Source organism: Balaenoptera ricei, chromosome 12 (genome assembly GCF_028023285.1).
Source record: "Balaenoptera ricei isolate mBalRic1 chromosome 12, mBalRic1.hap2, whole genome shotgun sequence".
NCBI lineage: Eukaryota > Metazoa > Chordata > Mammalia > Artiodactyla > Balaenopteridae > Balaenoptera > Balaenoptera ricei.
The window spans coordinates 2,823,116-2,841,665 of record NC_082650.1 but is presented as its reverse complement, the minus strand read 5'-3'; the positions used below and the strand labels follow the sequence as shown (position 1 = coordinate 2,841,665).

The following is an 18,550-nucleotide window of genomic DNA, read 5'->3' as shown; positions in this document are numbered from 1 at the left end:
TCTCTCAGGAGCTCCTGCAGCCCTCTGCCCCCGAACCTGCACTTTTGAAGGTCACCAACCATCACGTCTAAAGACCTTGCCGTTGCACAACTTAGATGACTTTTACTGATGGAAAACTTTATCTTTGGTAGGAGATCTCATCAGAATCACTCAGAGATGCCACGGGCTTCACCCACTGACATGAAAATGCCGAGAATGCTCATTACCGTTCGTGCCTACTGAACAGTCCCGGTTTCGAAGACCGAAGCTCTTGATATCAGAAGCTGCTAACACGTATTGGGGTGGATCCCAAGGTGGGTGTTGTACTCACTTGAGGATGAGGGCCATGGTCTCCTTCCTGTCCTTCCCCTGGAACGGCAGCGACCCCGTGAGCATCTCGAACTGCAGACCAACACAGAACAGCAGCAAGAGTTCAGAACAAGCGAACTTCACAGCGGCGAGACCCAGACAGGCAAAATGCAGCCCAAGTTCATGTGCCCACTCAAAATCCTGGTCAATTAAGTGCAGGCGCTGGCCTACATGCTTGGTGTATGTACATCAGCGAACAGAACTGCACTATGGACCTTGGCATTCAGTGGGGAGACAGATGGATGACGGACACAGTAAACGCTTCAGCTCTACGGCCGTGAGAAGGTGCTCGGTGCCATGGAGACGGGGATGGGGACCTGCAGCCCCTGGCCACACACCTTCCACGGGGCCGACTGAGGACCCGTCCTTCTCTGGAGGCTGCCGTGGAGGGGCTGAGCGAGGAGGGGAGGGCAGGGCTGGGGAGAGAGAGCTCCGGGTCCAGGTCGAATGGGAGGCAGCTCTTCGGGCCTGAGTGCCCTGCAGACCCAGCCCCGTGACGACCCCTCCTTCGGGCCGCCGTGATCCCCCCCCCCAGCTGTTGCGAGACCCTGAATGTGGAGGGGGCGAGTCCGTCAAAGGAGTGAGTAATTCAGGGAGGAATGTCCTGTGCCCGAGAGCAAGGTGGCGGCACCGTTCCTGGCGTGTGGACCGTGGCAGACAGCAGAGGCCGGGCCTCTCCTGGAAGAGGCGAGGGGCCAACCTCTCCGGTCACCTTCTCCGAAGTCCAGGGGCATTTCCCGTCTCATGGGGGCAGGAGGGCCAGCGGCCCGGGGAGCCCAGGCCCGCTCTGCTCTCACTGCCTGTGGACCCTCGGGGCACAGACCTTCCTGGGCACGGGCACCACCACCTGCGCTGGGGACACGTGAAGGTCACGCCCCGTGCCCAGGAGACCCTCACAGAGACGGGTGTTCACAACACAAGATGAGAGGGTCCGTAAGAGCGACGCGGCGAAGCACCAGCCATCGACAGCTGGGGAACCAGAAGAGGTTCCAGAAGTGAGCGTGGGGCGCCTGGGGAAGACGTGGAGGAAACAGGTGGGGAGAAGCCTGACTGGGGGCACCAGCTCAGAACGGGTCACCTTCCTCCTCCCTTTCTTTTTTTTTTTTTTTTTTAACAACTTTGTATACATTTATTTATTTATTTATTTATTTTTGGCTGTGTTGGGTCTTCGTTTCTGTGCGAGGGCTTTCTCTAGTTGCGGCAAGCGGGGGCCACTCTTCATCACGGTGCGCAGGCCTCTCACTATCGCGGCCTCTCCCGTTGCGGAGCACAGGCTCCAGACGCGCAGGCTCAGTAATTGTGGCTCACGGGCCCAGTTGCTCCGCGGCATGTGGGATCTTCCCAGACCAGGGCTCGAACCCGTGTCCCCTGCATTGGCAGGCAGACTCCCAACCACTGCGCCACCAGGGAAGCCCCTCCTCCCTTTCTTGTCCCTCCTCCTTCGCTACCTTTGGCTTCTCTTCTCTCTCAGCTGTTTTTCTTTCCATCTTTCTTTTTATGTCCTCACTGTCCCTTTTTTTCCCTTTCAGCCTCTCCATTTATTTCCTTAACATGCAATGATTTTGACAGAAAAAGTATGTAAGGCGTATTTTATATTTATGGGATAGATTTTATTAATATATCTAGAAACAAATGAGGGGGATGGCATATTCCCACTCCCCTCTCCCCCAGAAACCTCAAAAAACTAACTCCAGGTGGCTTTGATGTGTGCGCGGTTTTAGTTGCAGTTTTCTCTGCTGTGCTGGCCGGTAACACAGTCCTTCTCTCCAGGCTCAGGCCGGCCTCCTGCTCTTTTAAATATCAGTTCCATAGAGACAGAGGTGGCATTCTGTGACTTCAGAGCATTGGGCAAGGGTTCCCTGGAGAACCGCTGTATGGTCACTCGTGAGCCCAGCCTACATCTTTTTTTTTTTTAAAGCTATTTTTTATTTATTTATTTATTTGTTTATTCGTTTATTTATTTATGGCTGTGTTGGGTCTTCGTTTCCGTGCGAGGGCTTTCTCTAGTTGCGGCGAGCGGGGGCCACGCTTCATCGCGGTGCGCGGGCCTCTATCGCGGCCTCTCACTATCGCGGCCTCTCTTGTTGCGGAGCACAGGCTCCAGACGCGCAGACTCAGCAGTTGTGGCTCACGGGCCTAGTTGCTCCGCGGCATGTGGGATCTTCCCAGACCAGGGCTCGAACCCGTGTCCCCTGCATTGGCAGGCAGATTCTCAACCACTGCGCCACCAGGGAAGCCCCCAGCCTACATCTTTAAGGGCTTCGCGAGTACCCCTGGGATCCAGGGACAGGATGAAGCCTGTGGTCCCCCTCCGGGAGCCCACCCCACCCTCCAGAGGAACGTGCTCCTCAGGCGGATGCGGGCTTAAGAACTGGAATCACTCCCGAAGATGCAGAGCTGTAACCTCGGACCTGGAATCCGGTGTCAGGAAGACAACATCAAACTTCCGGTAAAATCCGCAGCGAGGGTGCCGAGGCCCCCAAGCCCGCCCCCCACTACGCACCCTCCAGACAGGGTAACGAGGAAGCACCCACGTGGACAGGGGCAGAGCCGAGCACGCAGTTACCCTGCAGAGGAAGAGGCTACCCTGACGGTCTCACCAACGTATCTAAAGGGACGGTCAGTGGGAAGGTAAGCAGAGCGGGCCGTCCCCGTGGCTTCTGGCGTGGAGACGGACTGCATCCCGGCAGAGGCCATTCAAGGTCTGCATGACCACGAACACAGCAGGCGTCACCAGCGCCCTGGCAGCTGACGCTCACGGAGCCCTTGTCAGGTCGCGAGCTTGGGCCCATCACTTGCCTGTATTAATGTGCTTAATTTGTTGTGATTCTGTTTTGGGAGCAGGTTTCTCATTACAGTCTGACTTCCCTCGTAGGTGGCTGACGGGGGGAGAACGCACTGACCCTGGAGACGGGGGCACTGACCCTGGAGACGGGGGCGCCGCCCCGCGTGGTGTGACGTCACCTACTGTACACCCGTGAGCCGGCATCCCGGCTGGAGCCGTGGGAACTGCCTTCCGAGCTGGTTTGACGTGTCTGCCCCCCACAGACAGGGGTCAGCCATCCGTGCCGACAAATCTGACACAGCCAGCACTTCCGAGCCCGCGGGGCCGGGGACCAGAACCGAGAGACCGAGTGTGGCCTCCTGGGTACCAGCCTAGGGGCACCCAGCTGATGCCCTGCACCATGACCAGGACACAGTCCAGAGGCCCCGGGGCCAGGGCGAGAGGCATGTGTGTGGGAAGGAGGCTATGCCAGTGCTGGCCGAGCGACGGATCTACGGAAACTCCCGTCGCCTCGGTTTCCTCGTTTGTGAAATGCACAAGGAGGGGGCTGACAAGCCGGGAATGCCACGATGCTACTCCCATCCAGTCAATGTCAGACTCACAGCCTCGGAAGTCTGGTCCACGCTGAGGGCACGGTGGGCCTGGAGGGGCTGCCAGCACAGGGCCCGGCTGCGGGGGATGGGTGGGGGGAGGGGGAAGGGAGGAGAGGAAGGACCGCGTGAGGCCGGAGGACGGCAGCCAACTCCGCTTCTGTTGTGACTGCAGAACACCCTGGCTAGACGGTGTTTGCTGCATGCTCTGTCTGCGAGCACATGACCCAAAGAAAATCCAAGTTTCTAGATGTAGATGTAAAAATGCTTCACTCCACGTGTATTTTGGTTCATGGTGATTTTGATGACTAAGTGGAGGGATTCTGTGTTTGAAATAAGAAAAATACCTTTAATCTGGAGGTAGCTGCATCCCTTAAAATCCTCATGTTAAACCCGTAAGAGCATTAAGTGTAAAGGTTTGACTCTTAACACATTTGCATCCTTACTTGAATCCCAGCTCTGTTTCCTGATGGTGGGAGTCTGGGGGGGGACAGAGAGGAGGCTGCCAGGACATGCTAGGGTCAGGAATCGGTGGCCCCCCTTGTCCTGAGTCACACAACGGGCATTGTTTTCCTCGGGTCACTCCTGGATCTCTGAACCCCAGGGACGGGCGGGCGCTCAGGGGACAGCCACGGGGGCACCTTGGGGACCGCAGATGCCACACCGCATGCACGTCAAGCCACGAGCACACATTACCACGAGCACATCATATCCCGAGCACGCCACACCACGAGCACGCCACACCACGAGCACGCCATACCATGAGCACGCCGAAGGACCACCAGTCGGCGCTCTGCGTGTGGCCCCGCCGGTTCACCACCTCGGGCGCCATGTACTCAATCGTCCCGCAGAAGGAATAGGCTCTCTTGTCGTGGTCGATGGCCTCCTTACTCAGTCCGAAGTCTAAAAGAGAAACAGCGCACAGCGCTCAGTCCCGGGCGGCACGTGGACCCCTGGCTGCCCGGCCGGCCCACCTCCCGCCGCTGTCCTCTTGGGGCCGAGCTGCCCGCAGAAGCCGAGCCAAACCCGACACCTCCCGGTCAGCTTCTATAGGGACCCACGCATTCAGGAGTGCTCCTGAGGGCACCCAGAAACTGCATCCCTGACGCCCGACACCAATTCCCCGGGAGCCTGTTTTTAGCAGGACACCCTGGACGTCAGCGGCCCCAGTGGAGAGGCCTGCGGGGCTACCCTGATGGAAGGGCAGGAAGAGGTTGTTTGTTCTGAAAGAAAGGGCGGGAAAGGGGTTACGAGCAGGAGGCCACTCGGGAAGGAGGTCCCCACTTGGTGAGGCACGAAGGGGGAGACAGACAAGTTGGACGGGGCTTCAGAGCATTTGCCATGGGGTATCCTCCCCTGGACCTTGCCCACGAAACCTTCAGCCAAGGCTGCCGTCCTCCGATGCTCGTGTTACTGCACCCAGTGGGTGAAGGACACAGTGAACACGCTGGTTCTAAGATTATAGAGCCCTCCAGGTTCACTGTCTGTGAGTTTAAGGTGGACATCCCTTCTTCCCGGGGCCACGTGAGGACCAAGTGAGCTCACGGCTAAGTGGGAGTCTCCAGCACCCACATGGTCTGCTACCCCACTGCCGAAGCAACTCACTCTGCACGTCAGAGTCTCGGGGCTTGTTTGTAACTTATGCCTGGCCAAGATGACAAACCATTACAAACGACTGACTTGGGGTCACTAATAAATAACAGAGACCACAATGACTAAAACAGAGAAAGCCAAAAGTCTATAATATGACACATAAATTTAACGTGGTAGCTCATATTTACTCCAGCTACCTCTGTACACGTGAGATTTATGTGACACACGTGCAGTTCCTCACTCAGCAGAGAAAACTGGTCAAGTACTAGCAGAACCTTCAATCTCCATGAAATGCCACGCTGGCACTTTTGAACTGCCTTAACCAGTTGTAGAAGTCAGGTTTACTTTCTCAGCTAGTTAAGGGTTAATTTCTTCTGCTGTTCTACACGTGGGAAGGCACAGAAGGCCCCAGCAGGTCAAACTGGACTCAGTTTGGGGGGCAGACGCTGCGGACGCCCTCGGACCTGTGCAGCCCCTGCCAGGAGGTCGCCGTCTAAAGGGTCTGTCAGATGAGTGCCATGCTCTTGTGCATAATTCATGAGAAATTTAAGAGGTCTGACTGTTTGACATTAACGAGCAGTAACTGTCAATTGCTCTGTGCACTCTGCTGGGACTGGGGGTCCATCAAGAGCGGGGAGAACCAGCCCAGAGAAGGGAACAGGCAGCGGGGAGACCAGACGGCGTGGGGCTGAGGAGCAGAGGACAGGGGGCTCTGAAGACAGAACAGGGGTAGAGCAGGTGCCCCGCCTAAGCAGAGACGCTGCCACTGGAGGTGTGGGGGGGGGAGCATTCGCGCAGGGGCAGCCCGCTGGTGGACACGGGGCGCGGGTGTGAGTGGAGACCAGGCCAGGACCAGGCCAGCGGGGCGCCAGCGGGGCGCCAGCAGAGTGGCCCCCGGAGACATCCACACCCCAACCCTGGAACCTATGAATAGGTCACCCTACCTGGCAGAGGGGGCCCCGCTGTATCTCGAGAGGGGAGGTTATCCTGGGGAGCCAGGATGAAGCACAAGGTCCTTACATGGACTTGGGGGGGCAGAGGCCAGAGTCAGAGAGAGACTGGGGGGCTGCCCCCTGGCTCTGAAGGAGGAGCACGGGGCCGTGAGCCCAGGGAAGTGGGCGGCCGGAGAGGCGACAGGACCATCCTCCCCGGGAGCCTCCACAAAGGAGCGCAGCCCTTTTGATCTTGGCCCCGTGAGACCTGTTTTGGACTTCCGGCCACCAGAGCTGTAAGATGATCAGCTGATGCCCTTCTGAGCCACCGAGGCTGGTAACTGTGACACGGCAAGAGGAAACTAGCACGAGCGGGGGTCACGGAGCAAGGGGGGCGGTGCTCGTTCCGGCTGAACCGATGGCACTGGCAGGGGTTCGAGGTTTCAGTGGGGAGATCGGCCCCGCAGACATGCTAAGATGAGATTCTTGAACAAAACATCCAGTGACGCTGAGAGTCAGCAGGAAAGGCGCTAGAAGGGTCTTAAGTCAGAGGGAGAGAAGGAAGGAGGGCCGACCTGGGAAGCGTGAGCACCCGCGGGAAGACACACACCAACAGAACTAAGCCACGGCCACGGGGAAGGCAGCCCTGTCTGCACACGCTGGTGTGATGAGAGAGAGGGCTTTAGTCTGAGTCGGCCCCCAGGTACCAGGGCCGCCGGGGTGAAGTCTGTGGTCGGTGGCGGGTGGAATTTTACACACCTGTGATCTTAATGTGTCCCTCTTCGTCCAGGAGGATGCTGAAAGAAAGGGGGGGAAGACAGATGCTTTAAAAGAGACGAGACACACGGAAGGGCACGGAGGCCCCAGGGGAGCCGCCCAGGCCCTTGGGCAGCAGTTTCCACGCTGGCTGGGGGGCGGCAGGTCACCTGCTGTTCGCAGACGTGGCCTTCAGACCGCTGCTTCCCTGGTCAGCAGCTTCTGCTGGGCCGTGAGCGTAGGCACATCCGTGGTGTGTGGGGTGCAAAGGGCACCCCCACGTTCTTGTGCCTGGCTCAGCAGGCTCACACTGGGGACTGCAGGTGTGAGACCCTCTCAAGCCCAGGGGAAGGTCTGGGGACCCCCAGGCTGTCTGTCCTGCGTGAACGGGCCTGAGAGGGTCCGCGAGTGCCCTGGCCTGTGCAGATGCAGAGCTGCTCAGAGGGGACTTCCTGAACCCAGGCGGGCCCTCGATGGCGAGAGCCCGCTCTTCTGGCCAGACCCCTCCACGAGCCCCGCCTGGCCCTCGGGACCACCGCGACTTCCGGGGCAGTCTGTGACACCTCAGGCCTCAGCCCCCGGGAGCCATGGTGTGGGAGCCGGTCCCACGGAGTCCCTGCCTGGTGCCCTGGGCCAAGCTCTCGGCATGCCGGCGTCTGATGTCCGGATGCCCCTCGGGGATAACTGGTCCTGTTCCTCCCAGCCCTCTGGAGTACGGCGAGGCTCACGCCCACGAGAGGGCGGAGGGAAAGTCTGAGGGGGTGGACACAGGCGAGCCTTCCACGAGGCCCTTCTCCAGCCCATCAGCCCACAGGTCCCCGGGGCTCCTGGCTTGCCCTGTTTCTTTCTTTGCTGTAATTAAACTCTGTTCCACCAGCTCCTGGGAGGCACCAGCCCGGATCTAAAGAGACCAGGACGTGGGCTGTGAGGATTGATATGTGGTACCTTAAACACATCTGGGAAAGGAAGGAAGTTCTGACACAGGCTACCACATGGATGGACCTCGAGGACGCCACGCCGAGTGCAATAAGCCAGCCACAAAAGGACAAGCACCGTGTGATCCCACTTACATGCGGTCCCTAGAGCAGCCAGATCCAGAGACAGAAAATAGAAGGGAGGGTGCCAGGGGCTGGGAGAGGGGGTGGGGAGTCAGTGTTTCATGGGGACGGGGGTGTCAATTTTGCAGGATGAAGGAAGTCTGGGAGATGGATGGCGGAGACGGTTGCACAACGGTGTGAACGCTCTTAACACGACTGAACTGTGCACTTGAAAATGGTCAAGGTGCTACATTTTATGTCATGTTTATCTTACCACAATTTTAAAAAATCTGCCATGGGAATAAAAATCATACCTACTATTTTATGGAAATGGGAAGGAAAAAGTTACAGTGTACAATTAAGATGACAATTTATAATGAAAGAAGCAAATGTTCTTATCTTTGCTTTTCAGTTATACTTAATCTTTGCCCAGAAGCGAGCAACTTTCAAGATTAATTCCCTACTAATTCGAATGGACAACAAAATCCTTTTTCTTCAATCCTGCAATTACGCATTACCATGTTTAACTGTAAAGATCCCTTTGACCTTTAACTGGAGGGAGAATCGGGGTGCTGCCTTCATGGGGCAGAGCTCACAGCAGAGGTGAGCAGGTCAGCCGCGCTGGCTGTGACAGTGGCCTCAGCGCCTGTTTTCTGAAGGCGATGCTGAGTTTGCAGGACGTGGCTCTTATGGGGATACTCAGGAGAGGGCCTTTCACGGTTATTTAAACATCATTTACACGTGCAGCCAGTGATGCTCTACCCAGCTGGTGGTTAAGCTGAAGCCGTGCGTGGGGAGCACTTCCCTCTGGTCACAGGCAAATACGCTTTGCATCAGGGACATACGCCACATTCCTGGTCTCCAGGCAAACCCAGGAGTTTCCCTTACACGACTGCCACGTCTCAGAGCGGAGTTTGCATTTTTCTTGGTTCCCTGCAGGTGAAGACATAAGGGACCAGGAACAAGGGCGGGGCTGTACCTCCTGTGCCCTCAGGGCCTGGGCTGCCTTGTGCTCCAAGCCTTGGGGTCCCACCAGGCCCCACATATCCAGGGGCAGGCACGGACCTCAGTCTATGGGGGGACAGGGGGCCGTTATCAACCACGTCACAGGCCAGAGGGAGAAAATCATCAACTTCGTTGCAGGGACCACTGTCAGGTCAACCAAATGAACTTAAAATAGCATCCTCTAGATCCTTCCTTTTCAAGTGGTTCCCTCCTAGTTTGTGCCAGCTCTACACAGAAAATAGCAGGAAAAAACCTGAAATAAGAACATTATTATTTGGAGGGAGTTTTAAAAAAAGATTTAGACTGGATTAGCAAAATATCCTAGAAATAATATTACAGATGATCATTGCCAAAGATACACAAATCTTATTGGAATTTGGGCTGGGAATCTGGTGCCACTGTCTTTTAGAAAAACTCAGAAAGGCTCATCTGACTCGTCACCTAGAAATGGGCCTGTCGAGACAGCTGAAACGGCTTTCCAAACCCGGAGGTGGAGGTGGGGAAGAGACTGGCACAGAAGACACAAACTAGCGAGGAGGTGGCATGTGAGACGTTCCCAGTGCAGGATGGGTCCCACCTAAGGAGGGAGGGCAGGGGGTGTGGGAGGAGGAATGGTGGTCTGCCTACCTGCCCAGCCTCCCCACCTGCCCAGCCTCCTCTACCTGTCCAGCCTCCACTACCTGCCCAGCCTCCTCTACCTGTCCAGCCTCCACTACCTGCCCAGCCTCCTCTACCTGCCCAGCCTCCACTACCTGCCCAGCCTCCACTACCTGCCCAGCCTCCCCACCTGCCCAGCCTCCTCTACCTGCCCAGCCTCCACTACCTGCCCAGCCTCCTCTACCTGCCCAGCCTCCTCTACCTGCCCAGCCTCCACTACCTGCCCAGCCTCCTCTACCTGCCCAGCCTCCACTACCTGCCCAGCCTCCCCACCTGCCCAGCCTCCTCTACCTGCCCAGCCTCCACTACCTGCCCAGCCTCCTCTACCTGCCCAGCCTCCTCTACCTGTCCAGCCTCCACTACCTGCCCAGCCTCCTCTACCTGCCCAGCCTCCACTACCTGCCCAGCCCTCTCCACCTGCCCAGCCTCCTCTACCTGCCCAGCCTCCACTACCTGCCCAGCCCTCTCCACCTGCCCAGCCTCCTCTACCTGCCCAGCCTCCACTACCTGCCCAGCCTCCTCTACCTGCCCAGCCTCCACTACCTGCCCAGCCCTCTCCACCTGCCCAGCCTCCTCTACCTGCCCAGCCTCCTCTACCTGCCCAGCCTCCTCTACCTGTCCAGCCTCCTCTACCTGCCCAGCCTCCACTACCGGCCCAGCCCTCTCCACCTGCCCAGCCTCCACTACCTGCCCAGCCTCCACTACCTGCCCAGCCTCCCCACCTGCCCAGCCTCCTCTACCTGCCCAGCCTCCACTACCTGTCCAGCCTCCTCTACCTGCCCAGCCTCCACTACCTGCCCAGCCTCCCCACCTGCCCAGCCTCCACTACCTGCCCAGCCTCCTCTACCTGCCCAGCCTCCACTACCTGCCCAGCCTCCACTACCTGCCCAGCCTCCTCTACCTGCCCAGCCTCTCCACCTGCCCAGCCTCCACTACCTGCCCAGCCTCCCCTGGACCACAGGGATGCAGGCCCAGCCCTGCCTCCCTTGGGGGGTGTCATGAGGGTCAGGTGGAATGGGCTGGGACCATCCCACACAAATCAGCACAAGCCACACCTGTGTCTGGGCACCTTTCCAGGGGCGGGCAGGTGGAATCCCTGCCTGTGGGGTGCCAGCACCGGGATGTCCCCAGGCTATGGCCTCACCGGGGAATTAAGTACAGGGACAAGGCGACGTGGGCAGCAAGAGGGCCATGCCCTGCCTTGTCCTCACTCACTTTTCTGGCTTCAGGTCTCTGTAGATGATCCCCAGACTGTGCAGGTGGTCTAAAGCCAAGGCCAGCTCAGCCAGGTAGAACTTCACATCCTCCTCCGTGAACATCACCTGGGAGGAGAGAGAACAAGACTTCAGCCTGCTCTGTGGCTGCTGGCTTTAAAGACAGAGGCACTCAGCCCCACGAAGACTCTGCTCCGCTCCGCAGACCGCGGCCCCCAGACAAGGCTCTTCCGACTCCTACAATGGAAACATGAGTTCTCAGCAAAGTTTTAGGACCAGTGAAGGGGAGGGGGCACTCCCCACAAAGCGACTCGGCCTTGTGCGCGGAGCCCCGGGCAAGGTTCCCTCCCCCGACCTTTCCTGCCCCACAAACCATGCAGCTCTGGAGTGTGTTTCTGGGTTTACGTTTTAATATGCGTGCTTCTGATGTAACACTTTAACACAAAAAACTAAGCCACACTGTGAAGGTCTGATATAAACAGGCCTGAAGGATTTACTGAAAATATGTCTCAAATTTCATCCCTCCTCCCTTCAAGTTCACCTCTTCACCCCTTGGGTTTGTGCAGACTAGGAACTGCCATCTCCCCAAAGTGGGACGAGTCCTACCAAATACAACGCACTCGTGTAGCATCGGTGGGTGCCCCTTGCCGGAGAGGCTGGTGGGAGAGGGACCCTGGTTTAGCTAAAACACACAAGAGGCCATGGCGCCCAGCAGACCTCAAGGTCATTGTCTCCTACTGTTTCCCTGTCCCTGAGGTTGTGAGAACCAGCATGTAATTTTGTAGTCACCTTACCAGCAAGCCAGATGGTATCAGAAACCATTCTTTACCTGCACCATGAGAAATGAATGCCACAGAGACTAGAAATCCATGTCATGACTGAATTCTCTCTGAAGGCAGATGCGTGAAAAATCAATACATAATCAGAAGGTTGCCTGGGACGCTCAGAATCGGTTAATAAGGGCCATTTGGGGAACTGAACAGTGAATACATCAGGCTAATGAAGGTGGAGCACGTCCATTTCACGAAAGGCATGCCTCCCAGTGGGGAGGACATGCACCCCAAGTCCTGGATGACATTTGGGTGCCACCAACCCTCGCTGCCCCTCTGGCCTCTGGAATCTCCTGTTCTGTCTTCCACACTCGACTGGCACCTTTCCTGGTTGGGTATTTCTTTTCTAAATTGGTTAGCATACGCAGTGGGCTTCCCTGTGAGAAGGATTTCCCCGTAGGAAATCCTGCTGGCTGTCGAATTCTCTTTGGCCCGGCTTTCTCCATCTCTGTACATAACCACACAGGCACGTCCACAGCTCAGCGCTCAGGGGCGGCCGTATTACTCTCCTTGGCCGCTCTTAGGGCACAGCTCTGTGTGGCCTCCAAGTGCAAATGACAAAGGGTTTCTCTATGGGAATGAAACACCCATGGATGTGAGTTCTTGAAGGCAGTCAGTACGGAGACCGACACAGAAAAGGATGTTGTCTAGTGGACTCGGCGAAGAGGATGGAAGGGAAATACTTTTTTACGTAGGGTTAGGGTTAGGGTATCATTCATTTCCTGTGTTTCTGTGAACTCCGAGACCCTGTTGAGCCCAGGCTGGACAACTTCACTTCTACTCTGAAATAAAGGGTCCTATGGGTACCTTGCGTGTTGCCTTTTTGGTCAAGAAGCCCAACAACAGGGTGTGTCACACTGGATGCTGGACAGACCAACCCCCAGTGGCCTGACTTCCTTCGGCCGGGGTGGGAGGGTGGGGGGAAAAGGAGCAAATCAATAGGCATCAGAAGAGAAACTGGCCGAGGTAAATGATTTGCCATCTTTGGAACAGTGACCTCAGCTGTGAGGCAGGTTGAGGGACCAGAGACCTGATCCAAAAGGGCTTTTGGAGAACTTGGATCTGAATCCTCCAGCCCGTGCTTTCAACCTGTATCGCCAAGAGTCCAATACATCAATTGTGCCATTGCCCGAGGGACCGTCAGGAAACAGAGGGAGAGAGCAGCCCGAGGTCTTGGGGACCCCACTGCCGCTCCACCTTGATTGATTGCATTTTGGAGTTTCACGCAGGATGGAGGGATCTCCTGCTGTAAAAGTGGGCGGTGAGGAAAGGGGGAGGGCAGCCCAAACTCCCTGTTACAGCCCAGTAAGAACCCCGGTGCCGGGTGAGGTTGCATCAGAAGGGCCAGGAACCTGTTCTGTGCATCGTGTCAACATGCTGTCACCTTCGTCACACTCTCTTCTGTATAAAGGAAACTGCAGAGAATCATCAGGATTAAAAGCCTGGCATCATCACTGCCTCGAGCAGGAGGCTGGGTTTTCCATCCCATGAAGCAGGGGCCAGAGAGCTTCCACGCGGCGCTGCAAGACATCCTGGAAAGTTCCTAAGTCAGGCAGTGGGGGTCAAGGACAAGCCCTGGGGGTCACGGAGCACTCACGGGTGAAGCCCTAATTAGACGCTCCCGACGCCCCTCCCAGGATGTGTGGTCAGCGTGTTAATAGCATCTTCCTACGGTGGAAAGTGAAACGTTGTGAAATAAAGTCTTCCCTATGTAACATAAATCGAGTTTCCATCTGCTCTACACAGGGAAGGTTCTAGAGCTCCACGGGGTTCTTGGGAAGAGTCCGTTTTCTTAAGATCTTTCAAGGACAACAGATTTCTTCTCTGTGTGACTTGTGAGACATCTTGAAAACACGCGTGCGCACCACACACCATACACATACGTACACATACACATGCCACCCACCGCATATACATGTGCATGCATGTACACACACCTTCACACATTCTCTTGTACACACACATGTGCGTGCATGTACACGCACTTTCACATTCTCTTGCACACACACATGTGCGTGCATGTACATGCACTTTCACACATTCTCTTCCACACACACCACACACACATGCACGTACACGCACCCCTCCCCCCCCCCCCCCCCCCCCGTGCTCGCCTGTCCCTCGAATTCTAGGCAGAAACCCACAGCTTGCACTCCGTGTACCTCTTTGGAGAGCCTGGTGAAGAGGTCTCCTCCGCGCAGGAAGTCCAGAATCAGATAGAGTTTTCCCTCAGTCTGGAAGGCTGCGGAAGGAGAGAGTTGAGAGCATTTTGGCGTCATGGTCCCCTGCGGTGGACATCATTCCCCTGGGTCCAGCCTCTGAGTGCAAAAAGCCCGTCTCTCGTTGGCTCAAACAATACCACGTAGCCTGTAACCCTGGGTCATTTCAGAACCAGGACTGGGGCCGGGCTGGAGACCACACAGCGGTGTGAGGGCAGGACTTGGGGAACGGAGTCGACGGTGATGAGTTCTGTCTCTCTCACTTTTATTCATGGTCTGGAGGTTATTTCTCTTCCTCTCCCCACCCCTTCCCTGCCTCCTTCCTCTTTCCTTCCTTCCTTCTTCCTTCCCTCTCTCCTTCTTCCTGCCTTTTTTTAATCACGAAGGGATTGAAAGACACACGGAGAAAAGCATGTGTAGGTTCCACTTGCTCTCATCACCACTATTGACACGGGGCTTTGGGCACAACCGTGTCTTGTTAGAGACTTGGCTTTGCTGGAAGGTGCCTGGTGAGAGCAGGATGATCGCCTCGACCGTTTGAGACGAGTCCCCTCCCCTTCCTATGGAATTGTGTTCGGTACAACTCAGGGCTCAAGGATAGCCACCATCTGTTCCTTCTTTCACGGCTGCGCTGGGGACGGGCCGGCCCAGCTACCCGTACCTGGTGGCAGCGGCGCTCGTGCTCTCAGTTTGGTCCCTGAGGGCCACAGTTATGGGCATGGAGTTCACGGCTCAGCCCCCGCCCGCGACTAGCAAGGGCACGCCTTGGTCAGAGCGGGGGACGGTGCATGCGCGTGAGGCTCAAGAGAAACTAACCACCGTGGCTACTGGATGGTCAGTTCAATGCTCCCGCTGGTCTGGCATGTGGCATCTGTTTTACACACAAAGGAAGTATGGCTGGAAGGGGTGCCAACACCCACACACACTTGCGAACTTTTCATTTTCTAAAAGTCAATGCCAGAAGCATTATAAATGTTGGGGTTTTAGAAACATAAAGCCTCTAACTAGAAACCCCTTTGTCAGCATTGTGTAAACTGCAGCGTGGATGAATGCTCTGTCCTAGGGCTTGACGGGCAGATGGAGGGCAAGTATCTTTTGATCAATCACAGAGGTAACGTGGAGGTTGCCTTTAAAAATCTCTGTAAGACCCCAGTTCTCAACTTCTTCTGAAAAACACCCGGGAAACCAACCGAAATGACACCTGGATTGGATCTGACACCAGCAAATCAGCAGCGCTGAGGCGGCCGTGTGATAGAGGGGGGTCAGCCTGCCGCCACCGTTGGGATCTAAGGGCACCTGCCCGTGGCCCGAGGGATCCGGGCACCACGCGGCTGCCCGCAAGGTCACATCCATGTTGGCTCTTATTATTTCTGAAAGGAGAGGCCACGTGCTTTCCAAACAGGACTTTCTAAACTGTCTTCTTAGGAATATCAGAAGCTCACGAGCAAAGAGCTCTGTCCTCCTGCCTTTGCGTGTGTTCATGCCTTCACTCCCGACGTGGGTAAAAGTCACGGACAGTCTCCTGCAACTCTGCCCGCCCCCGAGCCCCGGTACCAACAAGGTAAGGGATTTGTCCTTGTTCTGCCCAGCGCTTTGCCCACATTAATTACTCAATTAGGGCACAAAGCTGTAATGCAGCCTGCCGTGACTCTGGAGCTGCCATCTCATTATTTTTAATTGGAAGATATCACTTATTGCTTCTCCGAGGAGATAAAACGGCAGAAAGCAAACGAAGAAGCCTTGCGTGGCATCGCAGATATGTGGCCTCAGAAATCAGAATTATTCCTTCTGCGTCTCAGTTTTCTCTTCTGAAAAATGGAAACAATAGCCTACCCTGAAAGGCAGTTTTGAGGGCTCAAAGCGCTACCGTCTTTCAAATGCCTAAAATATAGTCTTTACTTAAAATGCAGGAGCTGTTACCATTCTGATTTAAAGAAACTATGGGGTCATAGGCACTTTACTCTGAAACAACGAAAAAATATGTCATAGATTCACCCTGTCTAGGTCGAGACCTTTTTTTAAAACCACTTTCTCCATGATGATAATTTAATTAAGGGGAACCTCTCGCTCCCTCAGATTCGGTTTTTCGAGATGAAAACAGGGCATCTCCTCCCCCAGAGAAGAAGAATCCGAGGCTCAGGAACCCGGGGGAGAAAGCCCCACCCCAGACAGGGCCGGACGCTGAGACCAGGAATCTATGTCGATTTCCTCTGATTTGGGGGAGGGTTGGTCTAGGTCCTCTCAACAGTAGGGAATTTTTTTTTACTCCCTTTACCGTAATGAAGCTTTACGATGAAAGGATGATTCACTTCTGCCAAAATGTCTCTCTCCATCTTCGATCTGACTCGGTCCCGAACTGCAAGACAGAAAAACCGAAGTCTTTCAAAGGCAGGACGTGAAACACAAGACATCAGATATAAATAATTTCCCCCAACTTTTTGTTACAAACTTTTTCAAACATATACAAAAGTTGGAAGAGTAGGTTGAATGCCCACCCCTAAGTCCTCCACCTAGATTCAACAACTGCTTACATTTCGATACATTTTCTCTCCCCCTCTCTATCTCCCTCTCTTTCCGCACACATACACACATTTTAGCCACAAATCTGACAATAAATTGTCGACACTGTGACACTCGACGCCTAGGTGCATTTACATGCAGCATTCCCTAAGAACAGGGTAATCTCTTACACAACCCTAACGCGACTGTCGCCCTGAAGAACATTCACCATCATTCCATAATATCATCTAATATCTGATCTATATTCCAATCCTGCCCGCCCTGCCATGTCATTTACAGCTGTTATTTTTTCCAACCTCAGATTCGGTCAAGGTTCACACGTTAGATCTGGTTGCTATATTTCCTTATTCCTTTTGCTTCTAGAATACAATGGTCCTGCATCTTTTTTTCCCCTGTGCTTTTTGTGGGCTTTTTGGTTAAGTCCAGGTCAGTTTCCTTGTAGATTGTTCCTAGGTGTGTCTGATTATTTCTTTACTGGTTGCTCTAACTCCTGTATTTCTTATAAACCGAGGTTAGGTCTGGAGGCTTTATAAGGTTGAGGCTAAACATTTTTGGCAAAAATACCTCCCGGGTGATGTTGCAGGCCTCAAGGTGCAGCAGATGGGGGGAGGGGTGCCGCATTACCCTTGCTCAGTGATGCTGAATTCCGCTGGGTCAAGGTGGCAAGTCACCAGCCTCTCACTGTAAAGATGTGTACATCCCCTTGTAAGTAACAAATAACCTGAGGGGTGATATTTTGGTATGGAATGACCTGTGGGTTCCCTTACAATCCTTCATCCGTTAGCTCACGTATATGATCCTTGCTTATACCGGATCAAGGATGCTTGAGTCATTTAGGGTTACAAAATGGCAATGTTCTCATTTCTGATGGGACTAGAAATCAAGAGGAAAATCCCTTCTCTTCCTCTTCCTGAGGATAACTATGGATTATGGATTTTTTTTAAAAAATGAGTGTGTTATAACCAATTACAATATTATTCTTTTCAGGGCTGACATTGCCTAAAGTTTAGCCATCTGGGAATACAGATGGGATTAGTTTTGAGGAAAAAATAAACAAACAAACAAAAAAAACAAAATCACCACTTGAGAATAAGAACGACTCCAAGATTCCACAAGCAAATTGGTACACCCAGGGCAATGCCTGAGTGACGTCCTACGGCCCCGCGTGAGTGAAGGCAGAAACTTTCCTCAAATATTCCTAAGTGTGACAAGTATGATGAATACCACCGTATGGACCAGGTATTTAAGTCGTTCATACTTTGGTCTTATGATATGTACTTTTAAAGTTTTATTTAAAAAGTCCTTCCCCAAGGATGGCTATAATAAAAAAAAAAAACCCCACAAAAAATGGAAAATAACAAGCGTGGGTGAGGATGTGGAGAAGTTGGTGGGAATGTAAAATGGTGCAGCCACTGTAGAAAACAGTTTGGCAGTTCCTCACAAAGTTAAACACAGAAATACCATATGACCCAGCAATTCCATTCCCCAAAGAACTGAGAACAGGAATTCCAACAGATACTGGACACCCACATTCACAGCAGTATTACTCACAGTAGCAAAAAGATGGGAGCAACCCAAGGGTCCACTGATGGATGCCCGAATGAGCAAAAGGGAGTCTGTCCACGCAATGGGCTATCACTCAGCCCTAAAAAATAAAATTCTGACCCACACTATACAGCGGGGATAAACCTTGAAAACACTACAGCAAGCCAAGTAAGCCAGACATAAAAGGACAAATGCCATATAATTCTACTTAGATGAGGTCCCTGGAGAAGTCAAATTCATAGAGGCAGAAAGTAGAAGGGTAGGTGCCAGGGGCTGGAGGAGGGAAGTGGGGAACTGTTTAATGGGGACAGAGCTTCTGCTTGGGATGATGAGAAAGTCTGGGGTATAGATAGCAGTGATGGTTACACAGTATTGCAAATGTATTTACTAGCACCACTTACAAATGGTTAAAGCGATGGATATCCTATTACGTGCATTTGATCACAATTAAAGAGAACAGAAGCCCTTCCTGTCCCTGGGCCCCAGGACAGTCTCCTGCGTTTTGCTCCACGGCCGGTT

At 54.3% G+C, this 18,550-nt stretch overlaps 1 protein-coding gene across 4 annotated transcripts in view; it reads right to left on the bottom strand.

Moving 5' to 3' along the window:
* The window catches only part of RPS6KA2 (ribosomal protein S6 kinase A2), a 300,754-nt gene that overhangs the window by 53,476 nt on the left and 228,728 nt on the right, over positions 1-18,550 (bottom strand). For all 4 annotated transcript variants that reach the window (XM_059940843.1, XM_059940846.1, XM_059940842.1 and 1 more), the window contains exons 4-9: positions 16,242-16,322; positions 13,910-13,989; positions 10,919-11,025; positions 7,008-7,045; positions 4,484-4,626; positions 311-381 (exon numbers count right to left, since the gene is read on the bottom strand). In XM_059940843.1, the coding sequence (XP_059796826.1) occupies positions 311-381; positions 4,484-4,626; positions 7,008-7,045; positions 10,919-11,025; positions 13,910-13,989; positions 16,242-16,322 (520 nt within the window). The remainder of the gene's footprint in view (positions 1-310; positions 382-4,483; positions 4,627-7,007; positions 7,046-10,918; positions 11,026-13,909; positions 13,990-16,241; positions 16,323-18,550) is intronic.